The sequence below is a fragment of the Electrona antarctica genome (genome assembly GCF_951216825.1).
Source record: "Electrona antarctica genome assembly, chromosome: 20".
In the NCBI taxonomy this organism is placed as follows: Eukaryota; Metazoa; Chordata; class Actinopteri; order Myctophiformes; family Myctophidae; genus Electrona; species Electrona antarctica.
The window spans coordinates 507,675-526,289 of record NC_136801.1 but is presented as its reverse complement, the minus strand read 5'-3'; the positions used below and the strand labels follow the sequence as shown (position 1 = coordinate 526,289).

The 18,615-nt window shown below is 43.1% G+C and overlaps 1 protein-coding gene across 1 annotated transcript in view; it reads left to right on the top strand.

Moving 5' to 3' along the window:
- Window positions 1-18,615, top strand: part of tecrl2a (trans-2,3-enoyl-CoA reductase-like 2a) — a gene marked incomplete at its 3' end in the record, with an annotated part of 58,280 nt that overhangs the window by 21,317 nt on the left and 18,348 nt on the right. The window contains exons 3-6 of the mRNA XM_079489472.1: window positions 5,180-5,231; window positions 8,960-9,004; window positions 9,469-9,572; window positions 14,109-14,224. Of these exons, the coding sequence (XP_079345598.1) occupies window positions 5,180-5,231; window positions 8,960-9,004; window positions 9,469-9,572; window positions 14,109-14,224 (317 nt within the window). The remainder of the gene's footprint in view (window positions 1-5,179; window positions 5,232-8,959; window positions 9,005-9,468; window positions 9,573-14,108; window positions 14,225-18,615) is intronic.

The following is an 18,615-nucleotide window of genomic DNA, read 5'->3' as shown; positions in this document are numbered from 1 at the left end:
CATAGACAGATTAACCATGCAGGTATAGACAGATTAACCATGCAGGTATAGACAGATTAACCATACAGCTATAGACAGATTAACCATGCAGGTATAGACAGATTAACCATGCAGGTATAGACAGATTAACCATGCAGGTATAGACAGATTAACCATGCAGGTATAGACAGATTAACCATGCAGGTATAGACAGATTAACCATGCAGCCATAGACAGATTAACCATACAGCCATAGACAGATTAACCATGCAGGTATAGACAGATTAACCATGCAGGTATAGACAGATTAACCATGCAGGTATAGACAGATTAACCATGCAGCTATAGACAGATTAACCATACAGCCATAGACAGATTAACCATGCAGGTATAGACAGATTAACCATGCAAGTATAGACAGATTAACCATGCAGGTATAGACAGATTAACCATGCAGGTATAGACAGATTAACCATGCAGGTATAGACAGATTAACCATGCAGGTATAGACAGATTAACCATGCAGGTATAGACAGATTAACCATGCAGGTATAGACAGATTAACCATGCAGGTATAGACAGATTAACCATGCAGGTATAGACAGATTAACCATGCAGGTATAGACAGATTAACCATGCAGGTATAGACAGATTAACCATACAGGCATAGACAGATTAACCATACAGCTATAGACAGATTAACCATGCAGGTATAGACAGATTAACCATACAGCCATAGACAGATTAACCATGCAGGTATAGACAGATTAACCATGCAGGTATAGACAGATTAACCATACAGCTATAGACAGATTAACCATGCAGGTATAGACAGATTAACCATGCAGGTATAGACAGATTAACCATGCAGGTATAGACAGATTAACCATGCAGGTATAGACAGATTAACCATGCAGGTATAGACAGATTAACCATGCAGGTATAGACAGATTAACCATACAGGCATAGACAGATTAACCATACAGCTATAGACAGATTAACCATGCAGGTATAGACAGATTAACCATACAGCCATAGACAGATTAACCATGCAGGTATAGACAGATTAACCATGCAGGTATAGACAGATTAACCATACAGCTATAGACAGATTAACCATGCAGGTATAGACAGATTAACCATGCAGGTATAGACAGATTAACCATGCAGGTATAGACAGATTAACCATGCAGGTATAGACAGATTAACCATGCAGGTATAGACAGATTAACCATGCAGGTATAGACAGATTAACCATGCAGGTATAGACAGATTAACCATGCAGGTATAGACAGATTAACCATGCAGGTATAGACAGATTAACCATGCCAGTATAGACAGATTAACCATGCAGGTATAGACAGATTAACCATACAGCCATAGACAGATTAACCATGCAGGTATAGACAGATTAACCATGCAAGTATAGACAGATTAACCATGCAGGTATAGACAGATTAACCATGCAGGTATAGACAGATTAACCATGCAGGTATAGACAGATTAACCATGCAGGTATAGACAGATTAACCATGCAGGTATAGCCAGATTAACCATGCAGGTATAGACAGATTAACCATGCAGGTATAGACAGATTAACCATACAGGCATAGACAGATTAACCATACAGCCATAGACAGATTAACCATGCAGGTATAGACAGATTAACCATACAGGTATAGACAGATTAACCATGCAGGTATAGACAGATTAACCATGCAGCCATAGACAGATTAACCATGCAGGTATAGACAGATTAACCATGCAGGTATAGACAGATTAACCATGCAGGTATAGACAGATTAACCATGCAGGTATCGACAGATTAACCATGCAGGTATAGACAGATTAACCATGCAGCCATAGACAGATTAACCATGCAGGTATAGACAGATTAACCATGCAGGTATAGACAGATTAACCATACAGCTATAGACAGATTAACCATGCAGGTATAGACAGATTAACCATGTAGGTATAGACAGATTAACCATGCAGGTATAGACAGATTAACCATGCAGGTACAGACAGATTAACCATGCAGGTATAGACAGATTAACCATACAGGTATAGACAGATTAACCATGCAGGTATAGACAGATTAACCATGCAGGTATAGACAGATTAACCATGCAGGTATAGACAGATTAACCATGCAGGTATAGACAGATTAACCATACAGGCATAGACAGATTAACCATGCAGCCATAGACAGATTAACCATGCAGGTATAGACAGATTAACCATGCAGGTATAGACAGATTAACCATGCAGGTATATACAGATTAACCATGCAGGTATAGACAGATTAACCATACAGGTATAGACAGATTAACCATACAGCCATAGACAGATTAACCATGCAGGTATAGACAGATTAACCATACAGGTATAGACAGATTAACCATGCAGGTATAGACAGATTAACCATGCCGGTATAGACAGATTAACCATGCCGGTATAGACAGATTAACCATGCAGGTATAGACAGATTAACCATACAGCCATAGACAGATGAACCATGCCGGTATAGACAGATTAACCATGCAGGTATAGACAGATTAACCATGCAGGTATAGACAGATTAACCATGCAGGTATAGACAGATTAACCATGCAGGTATAGACATATTAACCATGCAGGTATAGACAGATTAACCATGCAGGTATAGACAGATTAACCATGCAGGTATAGACAGATTAACCATGCAGGTATAGACAGATTAACCATGCAGGTATAGACAGATTAACCATACAGGCATAGACAGATTAACCATACAGCCATAGACAGATTAACCATGCAGGTATAGACAGATTAACCATACAGGTATAGACAGATTAACCATGCAGGTATAGACAGATTAACCATGCAGCCATAGACAGATTAACCATGCAGGTATAGACAGATTAACCATGCAGGTATAGACAGATTAACCATGCAGGTATAGACAGATTAACCATGCAGGTATAGACAGATTAACCATACAGGCATAGACAGATTAACCATGCAGCCATAGACAGATTAACCATGCAGGTATAGACAGATTAACCATGCAGGTATAGACAGATTAACCATGCAGGTATATACAGATTAACCATGCAGGTATAGACAGATTAACCATACAGGTATAGACAGATTAACCATACAGCCATAGACAGATTAACCATGCAGGTATAGACAGATTAACCATACAGGTATAGACAGATTAACCATGCAGGTATATATTTTTATTTCGAACATATTAAAACATAAAAGAACAGGCAATGGAAATAAAGGAAGAACTAGATTTAAAATAATAATAAAACAAGAAATAAAACAAGGTATATCTAATATCCTTATAATTTATGTTCGAAAAAGGGATAGGAAGAAGTTTAGTTAAAAACTTATCGGGTCCTACCCCTTCTTTGTGTATCAAAAAATAACATAAAATAAATAGTCAAGCATATACTGTATACAAGACAGTCAAGGGTCAAGGTTGACCCTTGAGGACATACATTTTTACACTCACATTTTAAAACATATGCGTACACACTGTATCCAGCTATTCTATCCTATATATATATTTATTATATCTTTTTTAAACATTTTTTTAAACTTATTCCATGTTTCACATCGTTTCAATTCATCCCTGCATTTATTCCACAGGATAACCCCTTTCACTGAAACACAGTGGTATTTTGCATTGGTCCTCACTAACGGCTGATTAAACATACATACCCCTCTCAGATCATAATGACTCTCTCTCTTCTGGAACAACCTCTGGATGTTGTTTGGTAATAATTTGTTTTGTGCTTTATACGTTAATTGGACTGTTTTCATGTCAACCAGATCTTTAAATGTAATGCTTTTAAATTGATAAAGAGTTGGTTTGTTGGTTCTCTGTAGGCAGTTTTATTTACAATTCGTATTGCTCTTTTTTGGAGGATAAATATTGATTTAGTATTTGTTTTATATGTGTTTCCCCACACTTCCACACAGTATGTTATGTATGGCAATATAAAAGAATTGTATAGCATATATAGTGAACTTTTATTTAAGAAATCTTTGACTTTATATAGTATTGCTATTGATTTGGCTATTTTAGTTTTTATATAATTTATATGAGGCTTCCAACATACTTTATTATCTATTATTACTCCAAGGAATTTGACTTCATCCACTTGTTCAATTTCCATTTTGTTTATTGTAAGTTTTTTATTTGTATTAGTTATACGATTTCCAAATATTATGTATTTAGTTTTACTTAAATTTAGTGTCAATTTATTAAAATCAAACCAACTCTTTAACCTTTTTAGTTCCTGTTCCACCGTCTCCAGAAGTTGTTCCAGGTTATCTCCACTACAGATCAAATTAGTATCATCTGCAAATATTATTGTTTTCATTAGTTTTGAAACCTCACACATATCATTTACATACAAGATGAAGAGCAATGGACCCAACACGGAACCCTGAGGAACCCCACATTCCACATCTAATACTGTTTTCTGTTTTGCAAATAACTACTTACCCAGGAGAGGGCTAATCCTCTAATTCCATATTTTTCTAATTTATATAATAATAAGTCATAATGTACCGTATCAAATGCTTTACTAAGATCAAGAAAAACTCCTATTGCATAATCTTTATTTTCTAGTGCCGTAGTTACTGTCTCAACAAATTCCATTAGTGCATGAGATGTTGTCCTATTTGCCAGAGACAGATTAACCATACAGCAGATTAAGATGTGGTTTATAGAGTAATGCAGCCATATAGACAGTGGGAGAACATCTCCACGCCCCACATTTGCTCTAAGAAATATGCTATATTATGTGCTTAAAGTATCAAAATGAAAAGTATAAGAATACACTAGCATTACAAACATTGTATTTTTGTATAGCATAGATCTACAAGCTCACAACACATATCATTGTGAGCTTGTTGCTATTTTCATAATGGCCTATAGCTAGTTAGTACAAATCTGCAAAGTAACTAAGTAATACTTTTCATATAATTGTAGTGGAGTAAAAACTATAGGCCAATATATGATTTGCCTCTGACATGTAGTGGAGTAAGGTATAAATTATGTGACAATATATATTCAAGAGTAAAATAACGTTGAAGTCGTTCTCCACACTATACTGGTTGAGTAGTAAACGTTCTTTGTTAATTCCACCAGAGGAAATGACTATAACCACACTTGTACGTTTTGCATTCCATGCAGTTGGAGCCTCACACCACCATAGCAGAAATCAAGACACTTTTTCACAGATCAAGTGAGTGTTCATTCTTTTTGTCCGTGTCATGTGAAAGCAGGGAACCGTTGCTTCAAATTGACATATTGGTTGTTCAGTTTGACCCACCAGTTTTGGAGATGTGGCTTATAGAGTAATGTCTTGCAGAGAAACAGAGAGTTGGCTTGAAACAGGCTTGAAAGGTTCACTTCTGTGGACTCTAACATTACACCTAGCTACATGTTTAAGCATTTATTTCATATTTACATGTCTTCTGTGGTCTCTAACATTACACCTAGACCTAGCTACATGTTTAAGCATTTATTTCATATTTACATGTCTTCTGTGGTCTCTAACATTACACCTAGCTACATGTTTAAGCATTTATTTCATATGTACATGTCTTCTGTGGTCTCTAACATTACACCTAGCTACATGTTTAAGCATTTATTTCATATTTACATGTCTTCTGTGGTCTCTAACATTACACCTAGCTACATGTTTAAGCATTTATTTCATATTTACATGTCTTCTGTGGTCTCTAACATTACACCTAGCTACATGTTTAAAGGGGAAAACCACCCATTTTCAACATTTTACTATGTCATTAATATACCTTAGAGCTGTTGTGTGGAAATAATCAAAAAGTCCCCCCATTTTGTGTTTCCTAGAACTGTAATTATGAAAAAAATCATTAACATGGTGAAACACATCTTGATGATGTCATCAAGATGTGTTTCACCATGTTAATGATGTTTTTCAGACCTCTAGTTCTAGGAAACACAGAATGGGGGAACTTTTTTATTATTTCCACACAACAGCTCTAAGGTATATTAATGACATGGTAAAATGTTGAAAATTAGTGGAATGCCCCTTTAAGCATTTATTTCATATTTACATGTCTTCTGTGGTCTCTAACATTACACCTAGCTACATGTTTAAGCATTTATTTCATATTTACATGTCTTCTGTGGTCTCTAACATTACACCTAGCTACATGTTTAAGCATTTATTTCATATTTACATGTCTTCTGTGGTCTCTAACATTACACCTAGCTACATGTTTAAGCATTTATTTCATATTTACATGTCGATTTCATCAGACATGCTTTAGTATGTGAAGAGTCTGCCTGTACTATTAACTCATTTTGGATTAAAAAAACAAACCGTTTTTCTCCTCCTGAACAGTTAGTCTTGTTTTCTCCTCTCCTGAACAGTTAGTCTTGTTTTCTCCTCTCCTGAACAGTTAGTCTTGTTTTCTCCTCTCCAGAACAGTTAGTCTTGTTTTCTCCTCTCCTGAACAGTTAGTCTTGTTTTCTCCTCTCCTGAACAGTTAGTCTTGTGTTTCTCCTCTCCTGAACAGTTAGTCTTGTTTTCTCCTCTCCTGAACAGTTAGTCTTGTTTTCTCCTCTCCTGAACAGTTAGTCTTGTTTTCTCCTCTCCTTTACAGTTAGTCTTGTTTTCTCCTCTCCAGAACAGTTAGTCTTGTTTTCTCCTCTCCTGAACAGTTAGTCTTGTTTTTCTCCTCTCCTGAACAGTTAGTCTTGTTTTCTCCTCTCCTGAACAGTTAGTCTTGTTTTCTCCTCTCCTGAACAGTTAGTCTTGTTTTCTCCTCTTCTGAACAGTTAGTCTTGTTTTCTCCTCTCCAGAACAGTTAGTCTTGTTTTCTCCTCTCCTGAACAGTTAGTCTTGTTTTCTCCTCTCCTCAACACTTAGTCTTGTTTTCTCCTCTCCTGAACAGTTAGTCTTGTTTTCGCCTCTCCTGAACACTTAGTCTTGTTTTCTCCTCTCCTGAACAGTTAGTCTTGTTTTCTCCTCTCCTGAACAGTTAATCTTGTTTTCTCCTCTCCTGAACAGTTAGTCTTGTTTTCTCCTCTCCTGAACACTTAGTCTTGTTTTCTCCTCTCCTGAACACTTAGTCTTGTTTTCTCCTCTCCTGAACAGTTAGTCTTGTTTTCTCCTCTCCTGAACAGTTAGTCTTGTTTTCTCCTCTCCTGAACAGTTAGTCTTGTTTTCTCCTCTCCTGAACACTTAGTCTTGTTTTCTCCTCTCCTGAACAGTTAGTCTTGTTTTCTCCTCTCCTGAACAGTTAGTCTAGTTTTCTCCTCTCCTGAACAGTTAGTCTTGTTTTCTCCTCTCCTGAACAGTTAGTCTTGTTTTCTCCTCTCCAGAACAGTTAGTCTTGTTTTCTCCTCTCCTGAACAGTTAGTCTTGTTTTCTCCTCTCCTGAACAGTTAGTCTTGTTTTCTCCTCTCCTGAACAGTTAGTCTTGTTTTCTCCTCTCCTGAACAGTTAGTCTTGTTTTCTCCTCTCCTGAACAGTTAGTCTTGTTTTCTCCTCTCCTGAACAGTTAGTCTTGTTTTCTCCTCTCCTGAACAGTTAGTCTTGTTTTCTCCTCTCCAGAACAGTTAGTCTTGTTTTCTCCTCTCCTGAACAGTTAGTCTTGTTTTCTCCTCTCCTGAACAGTTAGTCTTGTTTTCTCCTCTCCTGAACAGTTAGTCTTGTTTACTCCTCTCCAGAACAGTTAGTCTTGTTTTCTCCTCTCCTGAACAGTTAGTCTTGTTTTCTCCTCTCCTGAACAGTTAGTCTTGTTTTCTCCTCTCCTGAACAGTTAGTCTTGTTTTCTCCTCTCCTGAACAGTTAGTCTTGTTTTCTCCTCTCCAGAACAGTTAGTCTTGTTTTCTCCTCTCCTGAACAGTTAGTCTTGTTTTCTCCTCTCCTGAACAGTTAGTCTTGTTTTCTCCTCTCCTGAACAGTTAGTCTTGTTTACTCCTCTCCAGAACAGTTAGTCTTGTTTTCTCCTCTCCTGAACAGTTAGTCTTGTTTTCTCCTCTCCTGAACAGTTAGTCTTGTTTTCTCCTCCCCTGAACAGTTAGTCTTGTTTTCTCCTCTCCTGAACAGTTAGTCTTGTTTTCTCCTCTCCTGAACAGTTAGTCTTGTTTTCTCCTCTCCTGAACAGTTAGTCTTGTTTACTCCTCTCCAGAACAGTTAGTCTTGTTTTCTCCTCTCCTGAACAGTTAGTCTTGTTTTCTCCTCTCCTGAACAGTTAGTCTTGTTTTCTCCTCTCCTGAACAATTAGTCTTGTTTTCTCCTCTCCTGAACACTTAAAGTGTTGTTTGTTAGTCTTGCCACCATGACTGTCTCTGTATCAAAAAGAGTCACATTTCACGCCAAATATACTGTTCGGTCTCGCTATGCAAATGTTTTTTTATCAACTAAAACTAAGAAAAAAAATGTTCGTTGACTACCTTTTTCCACTGATGAAACTAAATGAAAACTACATTAAAACTAAATGGAAACTAAATGAAAACTAAGCTGTGGTGACTAAAACTAAGACTAAATATACTGCCAATTTCGTCAACAAATAAAAACTAGACTAAAATGTTAGGAAGGGACTAGTGGACAAGAGATCCAGTATGAGTCATTTTACACTTGGTTGCACGCTGAAAATAGCAGATCTACAAGCTCACAACGTGTCACAGTTGTTCTATTTGGTTCTATTTTGTTGTTCTATTTTTCTACTGTTCTATTTTGAAGGAATCCCGGCGCTGATTGTGTTAATATTAATGATTTAAACATTAACTGATGTATAGTTGGAAGTATGGAAAAAATTATTATTAGAAGCTTCTGGTAATGTTGACGATAAAGTTGTCACGTTATGTGTGTGTGTGTGTGTGTGTGTGTGTGTGTGTGTGTGTGTGTGTGTGTGTGTGTGTGTGTGTGTGTGTGTGTGTGTGTGTGTGTGTGTGTGTGTGTGTGTGTGTGTGCAGATCCCCATTGGTATCCATCTAGACAGGCCCTAAAGCTTTACCCAAGTGAGTACACACATGTGTGGTGATTACCTCACAATGATTCATCATAGAATACAGTCTAGTCTCTCTCTCTCTCTCTCTCTCTCTCTCTCTCTCTCTCTCTCTCTCTCTCTCTCTCTTATTGGTACTCTCTCTCTCTCTCCCTCTCCCTCTCCCTCTCCCTCTCCCTCTCCCTCTCTCTCTCTCTCTCTCTCTCTCTCTCTCTCTCTCTCTCTTATTGGTACTCTCTCTCTCTCTCTCTCTCTCTCTCTCTCTCTCTCTCTCTCTCTCTCTCCCCCTCTGTCTCCTCTCTCTCTCTCTCTCTCTCTCTCTCTCTCTCTCTCTCTCTCTCTCTCTCTCTCTCTCTCTCTCTCTCTCTCTCTCTCTCTCTACGGGCCTCCGAATAAAGAATAAAGAAAGAATAAAGAATATTGTTTATATAACTCAATCGTTGTGTCTTTGCGTGTGCGTTTGTTTTTGTGCTCCAGACGGCAAAGCCCTGTCAGATGAAGACACCTTACAGTCTCTACCGGTCGGAACCACAGCTACCATGTACTTCACAGACCTGGGACCGCAGCTAGGGTGGCCCATGGTAAGAACTAAACGCACCCTATCTCTACAGCTAGGGTGGCCCATGGTAAGAACTAAACGCACCCTGTCTCTATCTCTACAGCTAGGGTGGCCCATGGTAAGAACTAAACGCACCCTATCTCTACAGCTAGGGTGGCCCATGGTAAGAACTAAACGCACCCTATCTCTACAGCTAGGGTGGCCCATGGTAAGAACTAAACGCACCCTGTCTCTATCTCTACAGCTAGGGTGGCCCATGGTAAGAACTAAACGCACCCTATCTCTACAGCTAGGGTGGCCCATGGTAAGAACTAAACGCACCCTGTCTCTATCTCTACAGCTAGGGTGGCCCATGGTAAGAACTAAACGCACCCTATCTCTACAGCTAGGGTGGCCCATGGTAAGAACTAAACGCACCCTATCTCTACAGCTAGGGTGGCCCATGGTAAGAACTAAACGCACCCTGTCTCTATCTCTACAGCTAGGGTGGCCCATGGTAAGAACTAAACGCACCCTGTCTCTATCTCTACAGCTAGGGTGGCCCATGGTAAGAACTAAACACACCCTATCTCTACAGCTAGGGTGGCCCATGGTAAGAACTAAACGCACCCTGTCTCTATCTCTACAGCTAGGGTGGCCCATGGTGAGAACTAAACGCACCCTGTCTCTATCTCTACAGCTAGGGTGGCCCATGGTGAGAACTAAACGCACCCTGTCTCTACAGCTAGGGTGGCCCATGGTAAGAACTAAACGCACCCTATCTCTACAGCTAGTGGTTTACTTTAAGATAGGTTACTGGTTTAACACCCATGCACTTTAAGTGTATGGGGTCATCTCCTCTCCTCCTATATATTCCAGGTGTTCCTATCAGAGTGTATGGGGTCATCTCCTCTCCTCCTATATATTCCAGGTGTTCCTATCAGAGTGTATGGGGGGTCATCTCCTCTCCTCCTATATATTCCAGGTGTTCCTATCAGAGTGTATGGGGTCATCTCCTCTCCTCCTATATATTCCAGGTGTTCCTATCAGAGTGTATGGGGTCCTCTCCTCTCCTCCTCCTCCTATATATTCCAGGTATCAGAGTGTATGGGGTCCTCTCCTCTCCTCCTATATATTCCAGGTATCAGAGTGTATGGGGTCCTCTTCTCTCCTCCTATATATTCCAGGTATCAGAGTGTATGGGGTCCTCTCCTCTCCTCCTCTATATATTCCAGGTGTTCCTGTCAGAGTGTATGGGGGCCCCTCCTCTCCTCCTCCTATATATTCTAGGTGTTCCTATCAGAGTGTATGGGGGCCCCTCCTCTCCTCCTCTATATTCCAGGTGTTCCTGTCAGAGTGTATGGGGTCCTCTCCTCTCCTCCTCCTATATATTCTAGGTGTTCCTATCAGAGTGTATGGGGGCCTCTCCTCTCCTCCTCTATATTCCAGGTGTTCCTGTCAGAGTGTATGGGGTCATCTCCTCTCCTCCTCTATACTCCAGGTGTTTCTATCAGAGTGTATGGGGCCTCTCCTCTCCTCCTCTATATATTCCAGGTGTTTCTATCAGTGTATGGGGTCATCTCCTCTCCTCCTATATATTCCAGGTGTTCCTATCAGAGTGTATGGGGTCCTCTCCTCTCCTCCTATATATTCCAGGTGTTCCTATCAGAGTGTATGGGGTCACCTCTCCTCCTCTATATATTCCAGGTGTTCCTATCAGAGTGTATGGGGTCGTCTCCTCTCCTCCTCTATATATTCCAGGTGTTTCTATCAGAGTGTATGGGGTCACCTCTCCTCCTCTATATATTCCAGGTGTTCCTATCAGAGTGTATGGGGTCCTCTCCTCTCCTCCTATATATTCCAGGTGTTCCTATCAGAGTGTATGGGGTCCTCTCCTCTCCTCTCCTCCTATATATTCCAGGTGTTCCTATCAGAGTGTATGGGTTCACCTCTCCTCCTCTATATATTCCAGGTGTTCCTATCAGAGTGTATGGGTTCACCTCTCCTCCTCTATATATTCCAGGTGTTCCTATCAGAGTGTATGGGGTCCTCTCCTCTCCTCCTCCCCCTCCTATATATCCCAGGTGTTCCTATCAGAGTGTATGGGGTCCTCTCCTCTCCTCCTCCTATATATTCCAGGTGTTTCTATCAGTGTATGGGGTCCTCTCCTCTCCTCCTCCTCTATATATTCCAGGTTTTCCTGTCAGAGTGTATGGGGTCCTCTCCTCTCCTCCTCCTCCTCCTATATATTCCAGGTGTTTCTATCAGAGTGTATGGGGTCCTCTCCTCCTCCTATATATTCCAGGTGTTCCTATCAGAGTGTATGGGGCCTCTCCTCACCTCCTCCTATATATTCCAGGTGTTCCTATCAGAGTGTATGGGGTCCTCTCCTCACCTCCTACAGTATATATTCCAGGTGTTTCTTTCAGAGTGTATGGGGTCCTCTCATCTCCTCCTCCTCCTCCTATATATTCCAGGTGTTCCTATCAGAGTGTATGGGGCCTCTCCTCTCCTCCTCCTCCTATATATTCCAGGTGTTCCTGTCAGAGTGTATGGGGTCCTCTCCTCTCCTCCTCCTATATATTCCAGGTGTTCCTGTCAGAGTGTATGGGGTCCTCTCCTCTCCTCCTCCTATATATTCCAGGTGTTCCTGTCAGAGTGTATGGGGTCCTCTCCTCTCCTCCTCCTATATATTCCAGGTGTTCCTATCAGAGTGTATGGGGCCTCTCCTTACCTCCTCCTATATATTCCAGGTGTTCCTGTCAGAGTGTATGGGGTCCTCTCCTCACCTCCTATATATTCCAGGTGTTCCTATCAGAGTGTATGGGGTCCTCTCCTCTCCTCCTCCTCTATATTCCAGGTGTTTCTATCAGAGTGTATGGGTCCTCTCCTCACCTCCTCTATATTCCAGGTGTTTATATCAGAGTGTATGGGGCCTCTCCTCTCCTCCTCCTCCTATATATTCCAGGTGTTCCTCTCAGAGTGTATGGGGTCCTCTCCTCCTCCTATATATTCCAGGTGTTTCTATCACAGTGTATGGGGCCTCTCCTCTCCTCCAGGTGTTTATATCACAGTGTATGGGGCCTCTCCTCTCCTCTCCTCCTCCTATATATTCCAGGTGTTTCTATCAGAGTGTATGGGGTCCTCTCCTCTCCTCCTCCTCCTCCTATATATTCCAGGTGTTTCTATCACAGTGTATGGGGCCTCTCCTCTCCTCCAGGTGTTTATATCACAGTGTATGGGGCCTCTCCTCTCCTCCTCCTATATATTCCAGGTGTTTCTATCAGAGTCTATGGGGTCCTCTCCTCTCCTCCTCCTCCTCCTATATATTCCAGGTGTTTATATCAGAGTGTATGGGGTCCTCTCCTCCCCTCCTCCTCCTCCTCTATATTCCAGGTGTTTCTATCAGAGTGTATGGGGTCCTCTCCTCCTATATATTCCAGGTGTTTCTATCAGAGTGTATGGGGCCTCTCCTCCTCCTCCTATATATTCCAGGTGTTCCTATCAGAGTGTATGGGGCCTCTCTTCTCCTCCTCCTCTCCTATATATTCCAGGTGTTTATATCAGAGTGTATGGGGTCCTCTCCTCTCCTCTCCTCCTCCTCTCCTATATATTCCAGGTGTTTATATCAGAGTGTATGGGGGCCTCTCCTTATCTCCTCCTCCTCCTATATATTCCAGGTGTTTATATTTAAAACACCTGGAATATGTGTATGGGGTCCTCTCCTCTCCTCCTATATATTCCAGGTGTTCCTGTCAGAGTGTATGGGGTCCTCTCCTCTCCTCCTATATATTCCAGGTGTTCCTGTCAGAGTGTATGGGGTCCTCTCCTCCTCCTCTCCTATATATTCCAGGTGTTCCTGTCAGAGTGTATGGGGTCCTCTCCTCTCCTCCTCCTCTCCTATATATTCCAGGTGTTCCTGTCAGAGTGTATGGGGTCCTCTCCTCCTATATATTCCAGGTGTTCCTGTCAGAGTGTATGGGGCCTCTCCTCACCTCCTCCTCCTCCTCTATATTCCAGGTGTTTCTATCAGAGTGTATGGGGCTCTCTCCTCACCTCCTCCTCCTATATATTCCAGGTGTTCCTGTCAGAGTGTATGGGGCCTCTCCTCTCCTCCTCCTCCTCCTCCTCCTACTATATATTCCAGGTGTTTCTATCAGAGTGTATGGGGCCTCTCCTCCTCCTCCTCCTCCTCCTCTATATTCCAGGTGTTCCTGTCAGAGTGTATGGGGCCTCTCCTCTCCTCTCCTCCCCCTCCTCCTCCTACTATATATTCCAGGTGTTTCTATCAGAGTGTATGGGGCCTCTCCTCTCCTCCTCCTCCTCCTCTATATTCCAGGTGTTCCTGTCAGAGTGTATGGGGCCTCTCCTTACCTCCTCCTCCTCCTATATATTCCAGGTGTTCCTGTCAGAGTGTATGGGGCCTCTCCTTACCTCCTCCTCCTCCTATATATTCCAGGTGTTCCTGTCAGAGTGTATGGGGCCTCTCCTTACCTCCTCCTCCTCCTATATATTCCAGGTGTTCCTGTCAGAGTGTATGGGGCCTCTCCTTACCTCCTCCTCCTCCTATATATTCCAGGTGTTCCTGTCAGAATGTATGGGGCCTCTCCTCACCTACCTGCTCTTCTATTTCCGCGTTCCGTACATCTACCCGCCCGGCCACGCCTTCACGTCCAGCCCCTACACCGTCGTCACGTAAGTCACGAAAGAAAATCACACCCGTGTGAAGTGAGGGGTGCTAATATATTAAAATGATTGTAATGGTGATGTAAAACAAACGGTGCCGGCCTGGGCCGTGGCTCAGCGGTCCAGCCTGGGCTGCGGGTCAGCGGTCCAGGCACCTTGGCTGGTAATCCAGTCTGGCAGTGTGCTGCGGGTTCGACTCCCGATCCCGACGGCCTTTACTGCATGTCTTCCCCCCATCTCTCTCCCCCATCTCCTGTCAGCCTACTGTCTGTCCCTCCATAAAAATATATAAAATAAAGGCGAAAGCCGCAAAAAAAACGGTTGATGGCGTCAACACAAACATTAAACGCCATTAACAATAAAGAGACAATATGATGTAAATGAGGCACATTATGACGTTAAATGTTCCCTTCATTGTCAATGGCGTTTGACAAACAAACATTGAACTAAAAACAAACCTGTGTATAGGAGGGGCTAAAGCACCTGGACCACACACAGATGTTATCGACCGATCAATGAATCACCACATTATGTTTGTTTATCAAGACCATGCGATGGACAACATTTCCTACATACTGCCTATAACCGCCAGTAGGCCACTATAGGAAACCCTAACCCTATAACCGCCAGTAGGCCACTATAGGAAACCCTAACCCTATAACCGCCAGTAGGCCACTATAGGAAACCCTAACCCTATAACCGCCAGTAGGCCACTATAGGAAACCCTAACCCTATAACCACCAGTAGGCCACTATAGGAAACCCTAACCCTATAACCGCCAGTAGGCCACTATAGGAAACCCTAACCCTATAACCACCAGTAGGCCACTATAGGAAACCCTAACCCTATAACCGCCAGTAGGCCACTATAGGAAACCCTAACCCTATAACCGCCAGTAGGCCACTATAGGAAACCCTAACCCTATAACCGCCAGTAGGCCACTATAGGAAACCCTAACCCTATAACCGCCATTAGGCCACTATAGGAAACCCTAACCCTATAACCGCCAGTAGGCCACTATAGGAAACCCTATAACCGCCAGTAGGCTACTATAGGAAACCCTAACCCTATAACCGCCAGTAGGCCACTATAGGAAACCCTAACCCTATAACCACCAGTAGGCCACTATAGGAAACCCTAACCCTATAACCGCCAGTAGGCCACTATAGGAAACCCTAACCCTATAACCGCCAGTACGCCACTATAGGAAACCCTAACCCTATAACCGCCAGTAGGCCACTATAGGAAACCCTAACCCTATAACCACCATTAGGCTACTATAGGAAACCTTAACCCTATAACCGCCAGTAGGCCACTATAGGAAACCCTAACCCTATAACCGCCAGTAGGACACTATAGGAAACCCTAACCCTATAACCACCAGTAGGCCACTATAGGAAACCCTAACCCTATAACCGCCAGTAGGCCACTATAGGAAACCCTAACCCTATAACCGCCAGTAGGCCACTATAGGAAACCTTAACCCTATAACCACCAGTAGGCCACTATAGGAAACCTTAACCCTATAACCGCCAGTAGGCCACTATAGGAAACACTAACCATATAACCACCAGTAGGCCACTATAGGAAACCTTAACCCTATAACCGCCAGTAGGCCACTATAGGAAACCCTATAACCGCCAGTAGGACACTATAGGAAACCCTAACCCTATAACCACCAGTAGGCCACTATAGGAAACCCTAACCCTATAACCGCCATTAGGCTACTATAGGAAACCCTAACCCTATAACCACCAGTAGGCCACTATAGGAAACCCTAACCCTATAACCGCCAGTAGGGCACTATAGGAAACCCTATAACAACCAGTAGGCCACTATAGGAAACCCTAACCCTATAACCGCCATTAGGCCACTATAGGAAACCCTAACCATATAACCGCCAGTAGGGCACTATAGGAAACCCTAACCCTATAACCGCCAGTAGGCCACTATAGGAAACGCTAACCCTATAACCGCCAGTAGGCCACTATAGGAAACCCTAACCCTATAACCGCCAGTAGGACACTATAGGAAACCCTAACCCTATAACCACCAGTAGGCCACTATAGGAAACCCTAACCCTATAACCACCAGTAGGACACTATAGGAAACCCTAACCCTATAACCACCAGTAGGCCACTATAGGAAACCCTAACCCTATAACCGCCAGTAGGCCACTATAGGAAACCCTAACCCTATAACCACCAGTAGGCCACTATAGGAAACCCTAACCCTATAACCACCAGTAGGCCAGTATAGGAAACCCTAACCCTATAACCACCAGTAGGCCACTATAGGAAACCCTAACCCTATAACCGCCAGTAGGCCACTATAGGAAACCCTAACCCTATAACCACCAGTAGGCCACTATAGGAAACCCTAACCCTATAACCGCCAGTAGGCCACTATAGGAAACCCTAACCCTATAACCGCCAGTAGGCCACTATAGGAAACCCTAACCCTACAACCACCAGTAGGCCACTATAGGAAACCCTGACCCTATAACCGCCAGTAGGCCACTATAGGAAACCCTAACCCTATAACCGCCAGTAGGCCACTATAGGAAACCCTAACCCTATAACCGCCAGTAGGCCACTATAGGAAACCCTAACCCTATAACCACCAGTAGGCCACTATAGGAAACCCTAACCCTATAACCGCCAGTAGACCACTATAGGAAACCCTAACCCTATAACCACCAGTAGGCCACTATAGGAAACCCTAACCCTATAACCACCAGTAGGCCACTATAGGAAACCCTAACCCTATAACCGCCAGTAGGACACTATAGGAAACCCTAACCCTATAACCGCCAGTAGGCCACTATAGGAAACCCTAACCCTATAACCACCAGTAGGCTACTATAGGAAACCCTAACCCTATAACCACCAGTAGGCCACTATAGGAAACCCTAACCCTATAACCGCCAGTAGGCCACTATAGGAAACCCTAACCCTATAACCGCCAGTAGGCCACTATAGGAAACCCTAACCCTATAACCGCCAGTAGACCACTATAGGAAACCCTAACCCTATAACCGCCAGTAGGCCACTATAGGAAACCCTAAACCTATAACCGCCAGTAGGCCACTATAGGAAACCCTATAACCGCCAGTAGGCCACTATAGGAAACCCTAACCCTATAACCGCCAGTAGGCCACTATAGGAAACCCTAACCCTATAACCGCCAGTAGGCCACTATAGGAAACCCTAACCCTATAACCGCCAGTAGGCCACTATAGGAAACCCTAACCCTATAACCGCCAGTAGGCCACTATAGGAAACCCTAACCCTATAACCGCCAGTAGGCCACTATAGGAAACCCTAACCCTATAACCGCCAGTAGGCCACTATAGGAAACCCTAACCCTATAACCGCCAGTAGGCCACTATAGGAAACCCTAACCCTATAACCGCCAGTAGGCCACTATAGGAAACCCTAACCCTATAACCGCCAGTAGGCCACTATAGGAAACCCTAACCCTATAACCGCCAGTAGGCCACTATAGGAAACCCTAACCCTATAACCGCCAGTAGGCCACTATAGGAAACCCTAACCCTATAACCGCCAGTAGGCCACTATAGGAAACCCTAACCCTATAACCGCCAGTAGGCCACTATAGGAAACCCTAACCCTATAACCGCCAGTAGGCCACTATAGGAAACCCTAACCCTATAACCGCCAGTAGGCCACTATAGGAAACCCTAACCCTATAACCGCCAGTAGGCCACTATAGGAAACCCTAACCCTATAACCACCAGTAGGCCACTATAGGAAACACTAACCCTATAACCACCAGTAGGCCACTATAGGAAACCCTAACCCTATAACCGCCAGTAGGCCACTATAGGAAACCCTAACCCTATAACCGCCAGTAGGCCACTATAGGAAACCCTATAACAACCAGTAGGCCACTATAGGAAACCCTAACCCTATAACCGCCAGTAGGCCACTATAGGAAACCCTAACCCTATAACCGCCAAAAATAGCTCGTAGCGGGGCACTCGGTGCCGCGCTATGAGCATGTATATCTGCTATTTTTCAATAGCTAAACCATAACATAATGATTAAAACACCAAAAAGGGTCCCGCCCAGAATGGGTTAAATCGTCAGATAACACCCGAAACCGCTACCGCATCACAACCACTGCATGTGGGATACTTACCTATCGCTGTCACAGTGTACCTATCGCTGTCACAGCTTACCTATCGCTGTCACAACTTACCTATCGCTGTCACAACTTACCTATCGCTGTCACAACTTACCTATCGCTGTCACAGCTTACCTATCGCTGTCACAGCTTACCTATCGCTGTCACAACTTACCTATCGCTGTCACAACTTACCTATCGCTGTCACAACTTACCTATCGCTGTCACAGCTTACCTATCGCTGTCACAAC